Source organism: Anticarsia gemmatalis, chromosome 30 (assembly GCF_050436995.1).
Source record: "Anticarsia gemmatalis isolate Benzon Research Colony breed Stoneville strain chromosome 30, ilAntGemm2 primary, whole genome shotgun sequence".
NCBI classification, from domain to species: Eukaryota; Metazoa; Arthropoda; class Insecta; order Lepidoptera; family Erebidae; genus Anticarsia; species Anticarsia gemmatalis.
Window position 1 is genome coordinate 3773673 of NC_134774.1, and position 19650 is coordinate 3793322.

At 34.6% G+C, this 19650-nt stretch overlaps 1 protein-coding gene across 7 annotated transcripts in view; it reads right to left on the bottom strand.

The window, feature by feature from the left end:
* Positions 1-397: 397 nt before the first annotated feature.
* Stat92E (Signal transducer and transcription activator Stat92E) overlaps positions 398-19650 on the bottom strand; it is a 38991-nt gene continuing 19738 nt past the window's right edge. For 4 of the 7 annotated variants that reach the window (XM_076133824.1, XM_076133820.1, XM_076133823.1 and 1 more), the window contains exons 20-21: positions 6287-6427; positions 1392-5718 (exon numbers count right to left, since the gene is read on the bottom strand). In XM_076133824.1, the coding sequence (XP_075989939.1) occupies positions 6289-6427 (139 nt within the window). In that variant the 3' untranslated portion in view covers positions 1392-5718; positions 6287-6288. Of the gene's footprint in view, positions 687-1391; positions 5719-6286; positions 6428-8122; positions 19485-19650 lie in introns of those variants that run through there. The other 3 variants (XM_076133826.1, XM_076133825.1, XM_076133821.1) reach the window with 2 other exon arrangements.

Here is a 19650-nt window from a genome sequence, read left to right on the forward strand (position 1 = left end):
AAATCTAAATCAAATCCAATTAGTTTCACTTAAGTCTGCGTCCAAACGCTAGTTTGGAATTTAAGATTCGATTTCACATTAATTATCTCGATTAATCGATTTCGATTCTGTAAGCCGGTAGAATCGGCTTAACCCCCGGTTTCTGAGGCACATTTAGCGGTAGTTTATCTATTCAGCAGCAAATAGGAGTGATAGCCGAGTGGTATAAGTTGACACCTCCCACGCAAGTGATCGCAGGTTCGAACCCGAGGCAACACACCAATGACTTTTCCAAGTTATGTGTGTATTAGAAATAATTATCACATGCTTTAACGGTGAAGGAAAACATCATGAGGAAACCTTGCATGCCTAAAATTTGTTTAATACATTTATTGAGGACATGCAAAGTCCCCAACCCGCACTTGGCCAGCGTGGTGGGCTCAAGGCCTAACCCCTCCCTCATTACGGGAGGAGACCCTTGCCCAGCAGTGGGACAGTAATGGGTTAAATTTATTTATATTATTTTATTCAAACTGTTGTTTTATATGAGTTTAATCGCTATTGATAGACACTACCGCTAAATGTACCTAAGAAACCGAGGGTTAGGCAAATAAACTGATCCAACGCCTTTATGTACAGCCACTATATAACCGCTCAGCACCGCTGTGTCTTCGAGAGATCTTTAGTAGTCTCGTAACGATGTCTACCTGTCAAATGTAACAATATAGGAGAAAAGGATCACTTTTCGCGAGTTGCCAATCTATACTTATCTATACTTAATATTATAAAGCTGAAGAGTTTGTTTGTTTGTTTGAACGCGCTAATCTCAGGAACTACTGGTCCGAATTGAAAAATTCTTTCAGTGTTGGATAGTCCATTTATCGAGGAAGGCTTTAGGCTATATATCATAACGCTATAACCAATAGGAGCAGAGTACCAGTGAAAAATGTTACAAAAACGGGGAAAATTTATGTGACGCAAGCGAAGTTGCGCGGGTCAGCTAGTATAGCATATAGGTAGCATGCCATATATCGGGCATTTTACCAAATTCGGAGCTACTATTGATGAAAATCTAATATATTGCAAAAAGACCAATAAGCACGTTATTAGATGTGGGAATCGAACCCAGGACTCATGGTCAGCAGTCGGATGCACTACCGACCGCGATGAAATGTAATTTAATAACATTTTACATGGTTTTATTTATATGTGTGGCTATACCTTCAAGGTAGGCAAAAAATACTTGACATATTTGTAGATTTCACATATTTCGTAGATTTCACCTGCTTCGCTCCGTCCACATTCATACATCAAATATAATCAACCTTTTGAATAAGTAAATGAAAACGAAAAAATTTTTAAGTTCTAACGTAATTTGGATGAAATGGAAAAAAAAATAAAAACAAAAATAATAATAGCAACAGGATTTATTAAAATTTTACGAACAGAAACGAAATGATAATATAACTAAATATTACAATTAATATAGCACATACGATTCTTAATTCATTTAAATTGTCAATCTATTTAAAATGTATATCCATTTTTTTACTAGTCCCACAACTTATGTCCTATTTCTGAGGTACATTTAGGGGGAGTTTATCTAATCAATAGCCTTTATATCAGCTTAGCCATTCTTCCAAACTATGTTGGAGTCGGCTTCCAGTCTCACCGGATGCAGCTGAATACCAGTATTTTACATGCAGCGACTGCCTATCTGACCTCCACAACACAGTTACCTGGGTTATAACACGATACCCTTCGGTAAGACTAGTTGTCAGACTTTCAAGCTTCTGACTACTGTCAAAGATCTTCGAAAATGACAGCCGGGACCCACAATTTAACGTGCCTTCCGATACACGGAGGAACTCGATATGTATAAGATGGTCACCCACCCACAAATCAACCTCGGCAAGCATGGCTTAACCTCAGAGATCGATCCGCGCGGCTGTTGTTAACTAAGCCTTTAAACTCATATAAAAAACGCTATTGAATAGTTAAACTACCGTTAAATGTACTTCAGATACGGGGAGTTAGAGAGCCTTGGCATACAAGACCTATAGTTTTAATATGCTAGTTAATATCAGTCAAACTGTAATCAGGTCTTTACAAACGTGTTCTACTACGTCATAATCAAAAGAATCATAGTAATGTGACAATGTGTAGTGAGCGAGAGACTCCGATATAATGACATGACGCAGTGAACACGTTTGAAATAGCCCGAGTAAAACTACTCTATATGAAATGTCCAGTACAAGTTTAATCATTTTTAGTAAACCCAGTCATCTACCGTCAAAATAAAGTATCTGTATCAAACAGGTCACCGTCAGCTGTATAAGTCGAGTCACTGATGTTATACATTCTGAATGTTGTATACCTCCAGCCGCGAACCTTGCATACAAGACTCTCTACTAAGTTGTTGGTCTATAAACCGAGCATACACAGTAGGCATTATTTGTGCTTCTACCTATCTAAATTAAGTAATTAGCGCATTGGCTCCAGATAATGGCACCTTATTTTAAATATAAAATAATAAATTCATTTATTTTAATCGTCAGTTGGACTTCCTACACATATATTCGGTTGCCAGTATTTATCGAACAACAAAACCGACTCGAAGCAATTACTGCACTTGTTCGGCTTGTGACGATCGGGTACCTTCGGGTGCGATCGTCACAATTCGGTTTTTATTCAGTCGTAGCAATGTCGAGCGACATTTTTCCCGAATATTCATCTACTCATTATATCGGCTTTACCGCCCGGCTTGGCCGATTAATACCGAAGTGAATATGTGTGTAGTAAGTCTTACTTTTAAACAATTTGACCACAAAATTAGATCTATACTACTATTATAAAGCTAAAGAGTTTGTTTGTTTGGACTTGCTAATCTCAGGAACTACTGGTCCGATGTAAAAATTCTTTCAGTGTTAGATAGCCCATTTATCGAGGAAGGCTATAGGCTATATATCGTCACTTCCAATAGGAGCAGAGTACCAGTAAATTTTTTTACAAAAATGGGAAAAATTTTGACCCATTCTCTCTTATGTGACGCAAGCGAAGTTGCGCGAGTCAGCTAGTACATACATAAAGTCATGCTTGCTTCTCACGGAGATAGACAGAAACCAGCCACTGTATTTTTTTACAACCTATTACTGTCCCACTGCAGGGCAAGGGTCTCCTCCCAAACGAGAGGCAGGGGTTATGCCTTGAGTCCACCACGCTGGCCAAGTGCTGGTTGTAGACTTTGTACGCCCTCAATAAATGTATTAAACAAATAGGCATGCAAGGTTTCCTCACGATGTTTTCCTTCACCGTTAGAGCAAGTGATAATTCTTGTTATTATTTCTAATACACACATAACTTCGAAAAGTCGTTTAACAATTATATATCTCGTCTGTTATAACCGAAAGTGTAGGCAAAGTATAAAATACATCCACGTTTCGCCATTAACAATGTTAGTCTCATGTAATAGGGGGCGAGCTTGTCATATACCGGGCACGTTACCAAACTCCGGACTACTATTGAGTACACTCCAATAGAAATTGAAACAGCTCGCTTTTGAGCTAAGGAATTGAACATTACTATCTGGACTCTAGTAACAACAATGTAATGTCCTCCTAGCCGATATACGACTTCGACAGGATTCGAACCCGAGACCTCTCGCACGGCAGCCGCATATACTACCGACCGCGCCACAGAGGCAGTTATACAGTCTAGTCACAATACTATGTCAATAGCTATACAAGAAATTCAACCGAAAATAACCTAAAAGTAACCTCAAAAATAAAAATGGAGACTTTTTAAGCGTCACGAATAATTATGATAATTTTGTGGTCAAGTTATTAAAAGTATTTTTTAAAGGTCACAGGGTTTTATAAATGTTTATATTTGACTAAAATATCTATTAGTTAAACCTATTCATAATTAAATTTATGCCATTACTGTCCCACTGCTGGACAAGGGTCTCTCTAGGCCGACCACGCTAACCAAGTGTTTTGCATACCTTCAAGAACTTTGTTAAACAACTGTCAGACATGTCATTCATCACGATGTTTTCCTTCACCGTTATAACAAGTGATCATCTTACTAATATTATAAATGCGAAAGTAACTCTGCCTATCTGTCTGTTTGTTTCTCAATCACGCCTAAACTACTGAACCAATTTGCATGAAATTTGGTATGGAGATATTTTGATACCCGAGAAAGGACATAGGCTACTTTTTACCCCGGGAAAATGACGCATTCGCATGGGAAAATTCAGGTAGCGAACGAAGTCGCGGGTAAACGCTAGTTATTTCTAATACACACATCACTTGGACAAGTCATTGGTGTGTTGCCTCGGCTTCGAACCGTCGACCACTTGCGTGGGATGTGTTTATACCACTCGGCTATTAGTACTACTAGAGGTTTACTAATAGATATTTAAGTCAAATATTTAAAAGTATATTTGTATGTAAATAATAAATTTGTCATAATACATAATTACATTTACACAACATCTATAAGTAACAAATAATTATATTTATTTGGCCATAATAATTAGTTTTCAAATGTATACCGGAATTTTAATCCCATTGATCCCATACAAAGCTTGTTCCGACAGTTACAAACTTATTAAAAGAATAATTAAAAAATAATATCCAATTTTTACTCGTTCACGTTTCATTTTTTAGCCCATTACTGTCCCACTGCAGGGCAAGGGTCTCCTCCCAAATCAGGTTAGGCCTTGAGTCCACCACGCTGGCCAAGTGCGGGTTAGGGACTTTGCATACCTTCAATAAATGTATTAAACAAATTTTAGGCATGCAAGGTTTCCTCACGATGTTTTCCTTCACCGTTAGAGCATGTGATAATTATTTCTAATACACACATAACTTCGAAAAGTCATTGGTGTGTTGCCTCGGATTCGAACCTGCGACCAATTGCATGAGCCACATGATACCGATCAACTAAAAGATTATAGCCAAAAAAATACACTTAAAACTAAAAAAAATAACTAAAAAGAAATGCATTACCGAATTCTTAAACTAAATACATTTAATTAATTTTGCAAAATAAAAATAATTTCAAAAATATTCTCTACGACTATTGGTATATTTTTTTTATTTAAAATATTACATTTTATATAAAAAAAGCTTTATTTTTAAAGAATAAAAACACCGATGTAACTATTTAATAATAAAATAATTGATTTTAAATTATAATAATGATTTGAAATATATTTATATTTGTTACTTTATACTGGGAAGGGAGTCAATTTTAATAATCATATCTATCAACCCTTCCAAAGCACCCTTTTGAAGCTATCAGCTTAGCCTTTTTTCCAAACTATGTTGGAGTCGGCTTCCAGTCTCACCGGATGCAGCTGAATACCAGTATGTTACATAGAGCGACTGTCTATCTGACCTCCACAACACAGTTACCTGGCTTATAACACGATACTTAGTAAGACTGGTTGTCAGACTTCCAAGCTTCTGACTACTGTTAACGTCTGTCAAAGGTCTTCGAAAATGACACAATTTTACGTGCCTTCCGAAACACGGAGGAACTCGAAACATGTTTATGCTCACGACCGTATTTTCAAAATCATTATTATAATTTAAATCAACTACAAAATAAAATTCTTAGCTTCATATATAGGTAATATGATAGAAATGCTATGGCACAAATATTTATAAAGTACCAATATAACTGTTTAACTGACTTTAACTTAACAACTACAGGTAAAACATCGCACATCTGTAAAAAAAAAATAATAAATAAAAAACAAAAGAAATATCTCTCACTCATTCGTCACCTTATGCCGTTGCCTTTTGGTTAGGTTTAGTTAAGCCATTCTAATTTTGCCACCTTTCACCACTTTCTCATCATACGAAGCTATTTGAGACCCCATCCAAATATATTTGCAGACAATCGCTGCGTTACCGGTTACCGGTTTGTTTGTTTTTGTTTATTTGCTTAGTTAAAAGATCACTAACTTTTATGAGAATTCCCTATGTATATCAGGGCGGAGAAAAAATCATTTCGCATTATAGTATGTATGAACTTGTAATAAAATCGTTTCTCTACCCAAAAAAAGCTCGATGTTTGGGTACCTCACGAGCTCACTGAAAGAAACCTAATGAACCGTGTACTCATTTGTGATTCTTGAAGCCAAAGAGATTTCATTACAAGTTTATACATACTTCACAGCGAAGACTTTTTCCCCGACCTAATATATTTGCGGACAATCTGTTCGCTACCCGTTACGTTAAAATATCTCAAGTTATTATGAGAAGTCCCTATATATTTACTTTTATATACATACCTTTACTTCATAGTCATGTTCATATTATTGCTATAAATGTCGAAATCGTCGAGGCCTTCTGGCTCGAAGGCGCGTATCTGTTCGAAGAGCTCGCTGTCCATGAAACTGTCCGTCTGCGCTGGCGTCGCCGCACTGAAGTAGCTGTTGTGTGTTGCAGTTGTGTGCGAGTTGGGGGCAGTTGTGTGCAAGTTGGGGGAGAGTGTTTTGAGTAGTAGGCAATTGTGTGTGAGTAGAGGAGTGTGCGTGAGCAGAAGGTAGTTGTGTGCAAGTAGGGTGAAAGTTTGTGAAAGTAGAGAAGTGTGTGCAATGAGTGTGAGTATGAGTGTTTGTGTGTGAGAGAGAGAGTAGGATTAAAATGTGTACGAGTAGAGGAGTGTGTGTGAGAGAGAATTAGTGAGAGTAGAGTGAAAGTGTGTGCGTGAAATCAGATTTTTAATGTTTATGTCAGAGTAGGGTTAAAATGTGTGAGTAGGTATAAAATATGTGTGAGACGAAGAATAAGATGACAGTATGTATGTGAGTAGAGGATTGTGTGTATGTGTGAGAGAGAGAGAGAAAAAATATGATATAAACGTATGTGTGTGTAAGTAGCGGAGTGTGTGTGTGCCAATAGAGTGTGTTTGTGATTTGGGAATGTGTGAAAGAGGAAGAGCATAAGATGAGAGTGCGTGTGTGATAAACATCGGTGTTGCGAGATAACGTGTGTGTATGCAAGAGATTGGTGAAAACGTATATAAATAAATGCAGAATTAGAATCATAAGCAGATATCATGACAGAAATGAGTGTGTGTGCATATTTGAGAAAATGTGTATGTGGTAGCGTCAATGAGTATGTTCATCAGATTTTATCAAAGAAATTGTGTGTGAGTGTCAATTTAAGCCATGTGTGAGTTTGTATTATTGACAGAAAGAGAACGCATTGATAAGATAGACAGTTGTTAATGAGACAGAGAGAGATAATATTATGATTAAATATTAATTTGTGTGTGTGTGTCAGTTTGTTTCAATAGATTTTTGTGTTATATGTTTATTTTATCATGACGTGTTATTTAGCGTTTTTAAGAGTGAATAATTATATGAAGATATTTTTGTGTGTGTGTGTCGTCGCAGTCGAGGGCCATCCAGGGAATCGGGAAAGAGAGAGAAAATGCAACACATTAATTAAAAATAATATGACGGTCGTAAAAAATATAAAAAAAATAACTCTACCATCGCCAAAAAGGCAGCACAGACAATATAGACGCAGTTGTAGTTAGTCTATGGTACGGGTAAAAAAATATTAAAAAATGGAATTATAAAAAAATAAAATTAAAAATAAAACGACCGTCTGTGTTGCATTTTCGTATGGGTAGGAGGGATAATGCCTTTGAAATTATTATTATTTAAAATAATACTTGAAATATAAAATTTTAAAATCCTAAATTTAGAATAGACATTTTTATAACAATGTACAGTCATCAACATAGAATGATGACAAATTTTAAAACACATTTATTCGGTAGCACAAATAAACAAAAAAATTAAATTTCGCAAAGTTGCATTGTTGGTTGCATCATATTACCAATATTTATATTCATCAATAGCAAATGTAATAAATCTGAATATATTAGCCAAATGTCATAAAAATATGCATGCATTTAAGTTCAAAAATGTCCTCCAAAAAAAACCTTTCTTTTTCAAGTAGTCCCGTATCTTATGTTGCTGACTGTACACATTTATATAAATAAAAAAAAACACCTAAATTTTCGTGTTTCAGAAAACACTTTATAAAAGACTTTTCTATAGTAATATAAAATAAATTTTCAAAGACATATCCCATAAAATAAATAAAAGAGCTATATTTTGTTCACATATAATAATAATTAATAATAGGTTACATCAAAACATACTATAACATACACTCAACAGTAACTTTTCATGTAAATTGATTTAACAAAACTCCGTTATCTAATCAAAAATGGTCCATCAATTTTGGTTCTTTGCGCAACAAAAACATTTTTTTCAACATTTTTCTAGTTCATTTTATTCTAGATAGACTTAAGAAAAGATCTAGAATTGCGTAAACAAATAATTTCTAAAGCCTGGTTTCCATAGCGACCGAAATTTCGAAATAACTAACACAAGAAGAAGGGGCATGTGGGCGTGAGCGTGAGCTGACCCGCGCAACTTCGCTTGCGTCACATAAGAGAGAATGGGTCATAATTTTTCCCGTTTTTGTAACATTTATTACTGGCACTCTGCTCTTATTGGTCGTAGCGTGATGATATATAGCCTATAGCCTTCCTCAATAAATGGGCTATCTAACACTGAAATAATTTTTCAAATCGGACCAGTAGTTCCTGAGATTAGCGCGTTCAAACAAACTCTTCAGCTTCATTGAAATAGTATAACATGCCCTTTTCTCTTGTGTTAGTTATTCCTTGAGCGAAATGGCTTTAATTAATCGGCCTAGCAAAGGAAAAACCGAATATGTGTAGATGTATTTCGGCCGAACAAGTGAGTCGAGTCGGTTTTGTTGTTTGATAAATATTGCCGAACCTAATATATGACTAAAGACTTATACAGACACGTTTAGTAATTAAAAATGTTATTAATTTTAAAATACTTATTCGTGTACGCAATTTAAGATGGAAACTAAGGATATTATGGAGTTTCGTAACCGAAACTATCGGATATCCGAAACATTACTATAATCGTATCCGAAACTATCGGATATCCGAAACATTACTATAATCGTATCCGAAACTTTCGGATAAGAGGTACTCTTTAAGATCCGTATCCGAATCGGTATCCGAAAATTTCGGATATTTTCGGATAAAGTGCACTCTGCTTTGTTAGCCTCAAATTTTTCAATTTAACAATTTTTGTAACCGTAAATATCCGAAACCGTATCCGAATCCGATTATTACAATATCCGTATTCATAACATTTATAATAGAAAATACATAAAACAATGTTATTTTTCAATAAAAATACTAAAATAGGAAGTTTTGCTAAATCTTAAATCTTGAAAACCTCATTTAGGCTTCACAACTTACAGATATCTGGCAGTTAACCTATCTGCAAGAATTCTCATACAATTATCACTCGTTCCAACGGTGAAGGAAAACATCGTGATGCAACCTTACATGTCTGACCCCCGGTTTCTGAGTACATTTAGCGGTAGTTTATCTATTCAATAGCGTTAAAACTCATACAAAGAAAATACGCTATTGAATAGATAAACTACCGCTAAATGTACTCAAAACCGGGGGTGAGAGTTCTTTAGAACAGTTCTTGAAGGTATACAAAATCCCCGTGGTTGGCCAGTGTCAAGGCCTAACCCCTCTTTATTACGGGAGGAGACCCTTGCCCAGCAGTGGGACATTAATGAGGAAAATTTATTACTAACAGTTTTTTAAGCAGAGCTATTTTCGTTAGTCTGACCACCGGTTTCTGAGGTACATTTAGCGGTAGTTTATCTATTTAATAGCGTTTAAACTCATATAAGAAAAGACATCTCCCGCACTAAGAATTGCTCTTGTGTCGCGGGGACTTTTACAAACATACAAACAGCGGACACAAAGCACAACCAGACCCGAAGCAATTATTTGTGGATCGCACAAATACTTGCTCCGTGTGGGAATCGAAAACACGACCTCCCGTTGCAGTGGTATCGGCGTGGCGACCTAAACCACTGCGCCACGGAGGCAGTCTTATTTTCTTTTAGGAGGCATATAAACATGAATAGATAAACTACCGCTAAATGGGCCTTAGAAACTCGGTATCAGTCCATCTATTGCAGAAGATTGAGGTGGCAGATTAGTTAACTGACAATTATCCGATAGGCTGTGAAGACTTTAGTCTATCAGAGGAAATAATTCCAGTGATAAAATGTACTTTAAGATAGTATATAATATGTCTAGCTAAAGTAAAGAAATATTTATATATATAATTCTTCTGTAAGTGTGTATGTCACTGAACTTCTCTTAAACGACTGGACCGATTTAGATGAAATTTTTTGTGTGTGTTCAAGGGGATCTGATAATGGTTTAGATTCACAATTTTGTCCGCTGGACAATGTTTCTATAATTATTTTTTAATTTATTAGACAGGACAACGTCTGTCGGGTCCGCTAGTACGTTTATATAAATAAAATTGAATAATAACTTTTCAACAACTAAATTAAATTGGATGATTTCTTTTTTAATTTTCAGATGCGTTCGAATTATTTTTGTCATGTATGAATCTGTCAAAATGGCATAAAGAAGGAAATGAATTACAATTTTACAAAAAAACCCTCAATTTCTGAAATTTTATAATTTAGGCCCATCTTTTTGACTAGTAAAATAAATAAATAATTAACTTTTTTGTTTTTTAAAAAGACAACTCCCGCACTAAGATTAGCTCTTGTGTCGCGGAGACTTTTACAAACATACAAACAACGGACACAAACCAGACCCGAAACAATTATTTGTGGATCGCACTGATAATTGTCCCGTGTGGAAATCGAATCCACAACCTCCCGAAGCCATGGTAGCGGCGTGGCGACCTTAACCACTGCGCCACGGAGGCAGTTATATACTTTAGTTAGACATATTATATAATGTAGCGATAGACGCGATTCGAAGCAGAAGTTCACTTTGAGATCATAAAGGAAATACTGTTTCACCAATCAAATTGTTGCTTTACTATATTATTTAGAAAAATAAAGACATAAGTAATAACGAAATAAAAGGTTTATACGTCATTTTGTTATTAAACAAAAAGTGATTGAGAAGAAACTGCGCTATATTAGATTCATCTAAATATATATAACACAAAGGTGACTGACTGACATAGTGATCTATCAACGCACAGCACAAACCACTGGACGGATCTAGCTGAAATTTGACATGCAGGTAGATGTTATGACATAGGCATCCGCTAAGAAAGGATTCTGATCTATTCATCCCCCAAGGAGATAAAATAGGGGATGAAAAATTATGTGAAAATTTTGTCCTAATTTAACACGCGGTTGAGGTTTTGGGCAAAATATGAACATATAAAGTTAATAAATAATATCTTTTAAATAATATAGATTTCAGCAACAATTTCAATCAGCGTTGACAAATCAGAGGTGAACTGCAAACCCTATTACTCTTATATACGAAATTTATTAAGAAGGGTGAATTTATCTATATAAGTATGTATTTAGAAGTATATAAGTATGTTTATCAGTTATTTAGTTACTATAGTACAAGCTCTGCTTAGTTTGGAATCAAATGATGGTGCGTGAGTTGTCTAATGATATTTATTTTTATTTGCAGTTAGCAGTTAGCAGTTTGCAGTCTGCGGTTGACTGATGCAGTTTGCAGCCCGCAGTTTGCGGTTTGCAGGTCCCTTTGAATTGCGTAACTATGAACTATTTTGGTTACAAAAATGACCAATGTACAAAAATCAGTCCCAAATATAAATGTTTTATCAAAATTTATTGCAACTTCATGCTTGAATGCAAATCTTCGCTATTTCCTTGTCCTGAGGTATAAACTATTATACGAATTACAAACTAGAGTCTTTGTTTCCTTTTGTTTTGTTTATTAAACAAGCTTCTCATTTGTGAAGTCGGGAAAGAACAATTGTGCTCTATTTCTTTTCGTAGTTTGGTACCCTTTTTTGTGTACAGTCGGGTAAAAGTACAACTTATTCGTACTGTACTTTTGATTGAAATAAGATACCCTCTTTTGTGTAAGTCGGGTAAAATACTTAGTACGATTTTTTATCGAAATATGTTACTCGCTTTACACAGTCGGATAAAATACTTTTCTAGTATCTTGTACTTATCGTACTTTTCGTTGTATTATCAAATCAAAGCTTTGATTTTTATTTCGATAAAAAATACAACGAATCATACCTTTCTTTCAAAAGGTAAGTAGAGATCTAAATGTAAGTTTGTTTAGTAAACAGAACCAGAAACAGACCGTTGTAGTCACACCCATCAAAAAATTGTTATATAGATGTAAATTCGTAAATTTTAATAACTATATAGCTAACCAATTAGGAAAACAACATGGCCGTTAAGTCACAGGCATAAATGTGGTTAAAATGGTAATATTTCATTATATCGTGTCATTACAAACGTGCAAACTGTGTCATCAAATATACTCTATATTCGTGTCATTACAAACGAGCGAACTACGTCATGTCATTAGCCACCTTTACACACACACTGTATCGCACGTTCTTAGTATCGTACAGTATTACGCGCGGGAAAGCAGCGCGCTCTTCGCTCGCGATCTTCTTCGCGGGCTTGACAGATGAGCGCGGCGCGTGGTCTTGGCTAATTAACTTCATATTAGCCCCCTTTACACACACACTCTATCGGGCATGAATCAACAAGCACGCGTATAAAGGGTGTGCAAGGAAAGGTCTCATCTGTCAAGCTTGCAAAGAAAATCGCGAGCCACTATCGCGCTGTCTTTCCCGTGCGTTATCCTGAACGCTTCAAAGATCTCGCGATAGAGCGTGTGTGTAAAGGCGGCCATTAAAGTGGCTGTTCGCGCCACAACGGAAACATGAGACAGGGACCGGAGACTGTGACCGTAACTTAACTTACGACCTGTACCTCGATTCTCTACCACTATCGACTACCGACAACCGGCTAGCCATCGAATTTTGACATTTAGCATGTACTGCCAAAAAAGTTTCTACGACGCCCGTCACAGACGCTGATCAGATTTTCATACAAAATTTCTCGATGACAGGTCGGTTGTCGGTAGTCGATAGTGATAGAGAATTGAGCTACTGTATCGATCTTGCTTGCGAACTGTTTCATAGGCAATACCTAAAGTCTAGTAGGTGGCAGTCTTAAGTGTCTGTCGAAGAACCTTTATACATCGCATTCCTATGATTATTTTGATTATGACGTAGTTCGCATGTTTGTAATGACCCGAGTATAGTAGGTCGACTAAGAAATGTTACTTGGAATTAAAGTTTAGGCAATGTGTGTAGACTGTTGTTTTCATTATCAAAGATTTTACAAGCACACAAATCTCGGTACAATGAAAAAGATACATATTTTTAACTCACAGTCAGTAAAGTTGTAGTGTAAACACATTTATGCTTGCGACTGTGTTCGACGAAAATTTGACGAAATAAATTTTTTTTTCTTCTTTTCGAAATATTTTCGTGCGACGACCGTCTTTCGGGAAATTTTTACATTTAATTGACCGATTCAATAGTAATTCATTAATAATACTTAATATTTAAAAACATTTATTTATATCTAAGACTTAAATATTAATATTTGCGCGATAATGTCGTTGTCGAAAAACAATTTTTGAAAAAAAAACGGGCCTCTTTTACAAAGTTAGCAAAAATAACTAATTAACGAACAAATCTCGCTATATCTGCTAAACTGCTGAATCGATTTTGATGAAATTTAGCATAGATATAGTTCAAAACCCGAGTTTTTGTATAGGCTATTTTATTTTCAAAAAATCAACCCCTAACCGTTTGAAATAGGGGACGAAAGTTTGATATACTTTTTGCTTAACTTTGTTTAAAGAAACCCATTTAAATTGTTTTAAAATAATTGGCATGAATAAGTAATTCGCGTCACTTAAACTAAGTTTCGTTTTCGATATTAACCGTTGTCAAAAAATATCCATTTTTGAAAATATCAAAAAAAATCGTTCTTTTAACAACGGTAACCTTAATTATATTCTAAATTAAAATGTCATGTATTTAATGTACTCAAAAAGTAAGATAAAATATTGAAAAAAATTAGCACCGAAATTATACATAGAGAAAATCACAAATTTTTAAATTTTACTTTCACATCATTAAACTGTATTTTGAATATATCAAAATAAGAATGATTTGAGTAAAAAATACTAAATTAAAAGCCGAAATTTTTTACTCAAAGATAAGTATTAAAAATGCGCAAAATTCTTTTCGCGACCGTTATTTTCTGTTCCGACTATTTGCTTATTAACTCCCGGTGTCCGAGGTACATTAAGCGGTAGTTTATCTATTCAATAGCGTTTAAACTCATATAAAAAAAAACGCTATTAAATAGATAAACTACCGCTAAATGTACCTCAGAAACCGGGGGTTAGACAGAACTTTTTAACAGTGCAATAGTCAAGGATTATTTTGATAAATTTTGTCATAAATTTATCTAGCAGTTAGACAAACCAACACTTATCTTTAAGTCGTAAAATTGGCTTAAAATTTTTTCATTCAATACATACTTATAATATAAATATCAGAAGTAAATTTTCACTCAATAAGAAATGCAATATGGACCCCAGATTTCAAAAGTAATTCATAATATTTAAACAACCATGAAATTATTTTATTTTCAAAATATATTCTTTTGGTATAGATAAGTAAGAGTGGTCTTTAAGATAAAATAGGAATTTTACATTTTCAGTCGAGATTATATAAGTAAATAAGTAGAGGGACGGGTAGTAGATATTTTAAATATAAATGCCGTATACATGTCAACCCTTATATATCAACAACTTAGTAGAGAGTCTTAGCAAGCACGAATTATTTAGATTTTCTAACGATCTATATGTTTATAACTCAAAGGTGACTGTCTGACATAGTGATCTATCAACGCACAGCACAAACCACTGGACGAATTTGTTGTCAGACTTTCAAGCTTCTATCTACTGATGAGGACTGTCAAAGATCTATAAAAATTACAGCCGGGACCCACAACTTAACGTGCCTTCCGAAACACGGAGGAACTCGATATGTATAAGATAGTCATCCATGCACAGAACAACCTCGGCAAGCGTAGCTTAACCTCAGAGTTGTGCCTTAGCCACGAGCTCCTCATAATTACCAATTTTATGTATTCCCAAAATAAAGTATCTGTATCAAACAGGTCACCGTCAGCTGTATAAGTCGAGTCACTGATGTTATACATTCTGTATGTTGTATACCTCCAGCCGCGAACCTTGCATACAACACTCTCTACTAAGTTGTTGAACAGTATAGAGTTATATAATCTAATCAAATTTGAGGGCGAATTTTGTAGTATAATATTTAATTAATTATTCGAATAAAATATATTTTAATAATACAAATATAATAGGCCATTTAAATCCATATACAATACGAAACAGCAATAAAATATGAGAAAAGATTACAGATTTTTTAAATACATAATAAAAATCCCGATTTTTAAATAAATTTCTAACAATATAACGATTTTTGTAAATGAAATTTTTTATAAACTAATTTTTGTTTTACAAAGATACAATTTTTGGACTGAAACATTGGAAATTACGACTGTTATAGCCAAAGAGGAAGGCAGATAAGTTTACAACATTATTTTATCCTAATATTGGACACTAGATATATAAGTAAAAATCATGAATATTTCACGAAAAGTAATTTATTTATTAAATATGTCCTTTCAACAAATATTTGGGTATCACGGCCAGTTTCATTATAACTGGCTAACTGTAGTGTACTCAAGGCCTAACCCCTCCCTCATTACGGGAGGAGACCCTTGCCCAGCAGTGGGACAGTAATGGGTTAAATTTATTAATTTATAACTGTAGTGTAATTTGTTTATAATGTCGTGTGTACAATACACAGGTACACTCTCTATTACATCACTCTCATAGTGCGGTGTGACACGACCAGTGAGAGGTCAGTAGCGATGGCTTGTTCATTTAATCGTCTAACTAAACAGGTGTAATTAAATCTCATTAATTGCCTTTTAATGATTTCCAATACTCCAGTCCAAAAAAAAATGCTTTTAAAATTTCGAAAAAATCCTAAATACCGAAATGGTTTTCCAAAATCTTTTGTAAATTCGTTGAGACCCTGAGTTTTAAAAATTCAAATATTTTAAAAATTTTTTGGTCGTAATTTTATTGATATGTCGCCAAAGGGGACCAAAATGTATAGTAGTTTGAAGAAATCTTCAAGACGATGGCCAATAATATTAAATTCTCCAATTTTAGTCCAATTTTATTAAATTGGCCACATACTTGATTCTGTTACTGATAGTCAATTGTGAACACCCAGTTTTTTTTTGTCTTGGCCAATATTTGGGACATGGCCAGTTTTACAGAAATTGGCCAATTGCAGTTTATGGCGGCCAATTATCATCACTCAAACCTGACGATAGAAAGTCTTTACAGAACCAATAGTGGCCAAAACTATGATTTTTGCTTGTATTTACCGCATCACTCAAAAACCACAGCACTAATTTCGATGTAATTTCACGATTTCATAACAAAAAGTAGCTAAAAACCTCATATTTTACTCAAAAGTACTTTAATATTACAGAATTTTGCGACCTTTATAAATCATCATCATCATCATCTCAGCCGGGAATCGTCCACTGCTGGACAAAGGCCTCCCCCATCGAGCGCCAATAGGACCGGTCCTGGGCCGCCCTCATCCATCGGACTCCGGCAACCCTTACCCTTTATAAATATTTTTTTATATTTCCAAAACGCCTTGAAGATTTCCAAACTACTATAATTCGGTAAAGTCTTAAATGTAAGAATAATGAACAATACTGACGAAATGCGTTATGTATCCTTATATAAAATACAATTTTAAACATAATAGCCCTTAGTTACTTGCTAGCTTTTCTCCTAAGGCTGTACACTTTAGGTGCTTTCACAGGACACTACGGCACGAACTACATGCTAAATAAGATAGGAGCCGTAGATGACCCTAAATTCAGGCACTGCAATGAAGAAGCAGAAACCATGAAACACATACTGTGCGAGTGTGATGCTTTAGGAAGGAAAAGAATGGATCTTCTAGGATGCGGCTACCCGAAACCAGAAGACTACAGGCTGCTTCCGGTGGGGTGCATAGCAAATCTGATAAGTTTTGCCCTGCCCCCCAACGTCTAAAAGTAGCAAGGAGGGGATGACACAAAGGATCAGGAATGGTAGTGTCAGCCAGGCATTAACTGGCACCCCCACCCCCAAAGATAAGATAAGAAGGCTGCACACTTTCCGAGCTAGTGGTAGATTCAGTAATTGTAACGACTATCATAAGTGTCAATATTTGACACAATCATCTTTATATATATAATTCTTCTGTAAGTGTGTATGTCACTGAACTTCTCTTAAACGACTGGACCAAATTTGATGAATTTTTTTGTGTGTGTTCAAGGGGATCTGAGAATGGTTTAGATTCACAATTTTGTCCGCTGGACAATGTTTTTTTAATTAATTTTTAATTTATTAGACAGGACAACGTCTGTCGGGTCCGCTAGTGCATATATAAAACTACTTCCCATAGGCGTAGGCAGAGACCAGAGAACGCCACTTGGTACGATCCTTACAAACTTCCCTCGCTTCATCCACATACATACATGTTGTCATACAGGACCGCCGGATCAAAATTAAATCATGTACCTATTTATTCAGGTCAAATGCTGACACTTATGATAGTCAATGATACAGAGAGTGAATTTACCGCCAGTTCGGAAGGTAGAGCCAATGAGAAGAGCTGCCAACAAACTCCTGGACACTCTTTTTAATCGCCAAATGGTTTTAACAATATTTCTATCAAGTTGATATTGATAGTGATTTACGTATGATTTTGTCAATATTATGTATGCATAATTTGATTTTAATTTATTGGCCATATTAGTGCTATTAAAATAAAATTGTATTTTTGATATTTTAACGCATTTCGCCACCATTTTTAGGAAAAATACTGACAGAATATAATGAATTATTATACCTAAATTATTAAATAATTAAATGCCGATTCAAATGGAAACGATTGTTCGTTATATAATACTGTTTTTTTTGTGCAAATACATTTAAGCACATAATAGCTGTTTGGTGTTGCTAACAATTTTTTGTCTCTTTCACTCTTAGTACATTTTGTTTGTGGTAAAGCGAGATAGTATATAATTAGATACATTTTAGTTAAGTAGTAAACGTATAAAAATATAAAATTTAAAGAAAAAATATTAAAGTAAAATTAACCAGATTTTTCATTTCATAAAAAAATAAAGGATGTAAAAAATAACTGTAAAGTATTCATTGATAAAATATAACATAAGAATTTTGATTTTTACGAAAATCTCTATTTTTATTTCATTATTCGTACGAAAATATAAAATTTAGAACCAAATTAACTAATTTCCAAAAGACCGAGTCAAAAAAATTCCCAAAAAAAAAAAAAAACAACTTCAAAAAAAATTGCAAAAAAAAAATTTTTTTCTCCATTCCCAAAAAAATTTTTTTTTTTCCACAAAATTGTTCGCCCCACCAAACACGATAACATTAAATTTTCGTTATTAAACCTAACCTATTAGTTTTCGAGTGAGCTTACAGTTGCAAGATGGTAGTACCGCAGCTAGAATGTTAATAAATTTGTTAGTTTGTTAATAATATCAACGCTAAAAACATCAGAGGAGCAGTATAAGAAAGCTTAATGTATAACAGAATACGGGAATTAACGCGAACACGCATTTTACCTTAAAATGCCTAACGTTTCGGCGCAGGTTGCATTTGGCGTGGTCGCAAGCTGACTCAACCGAGTGCAACCTGCGCCCTGTAAAATGCGTATTCGTGTTAATTCCCGTATTCTATTATACATTAAACATGCAACGCGAGAATTTAAAAGTATAGAAAAGTGTCTATATGTATGTATATGACACTGTGTGTCTGTAGTGTCATAGTGTCTGACACGCACGCACGAAAGCACGCCCTCGTTAATAATAATATGCACACAGTTGTTTGTTTGTCGTATGGTTAGTGGTCAACCTAGTGTCAAAGTTGTTCAAGCCCGATAGACCTTTGACGTGGCTTAACGACTGTTATCTTAGTAGACAACAACAACACAGACACTATGACAGACAAACAATGGTTGTACATGACAAATTTTGACTTTAATTTAGTTAAATTTTTACCCATTTTTACCCACTTCAAAATATTCCTCAAAATATTTTTAGCGTTTTCGAAAAAATATTAAAAATTTGGATATCGCTTAAATACAAACTAATCTTAAACTATTTAAAACTAACTACAAAAATATAAGTAAATAAAAAATAACTTAAAAACTAAAAATTGCAGAGAGACAACTTAGTGACTAACTTAAAATAACTTCAAATCGGATGTGACCATTAAAAATAATAATTAATATAAAAAAATAATACTAAATTATATAAATTCACTTCAGTGCTTGCTTCGGAAATTAATAAAAATATATTTTTCAAAAATCAATCATGTACCTAGGAAGAAAATAAAATAAAATTAATTAAATAATATTGTGTAAAATTATTAGTAGCGAGAAACAAGTGCCTTGTAATGCAAGTGACAAAGTTGGCAAGTGAAATCTATACTAATATTATAAAGCTGATGAGTTTGTTTGTTTGTTTGAACGCGCTAATCTCAGGA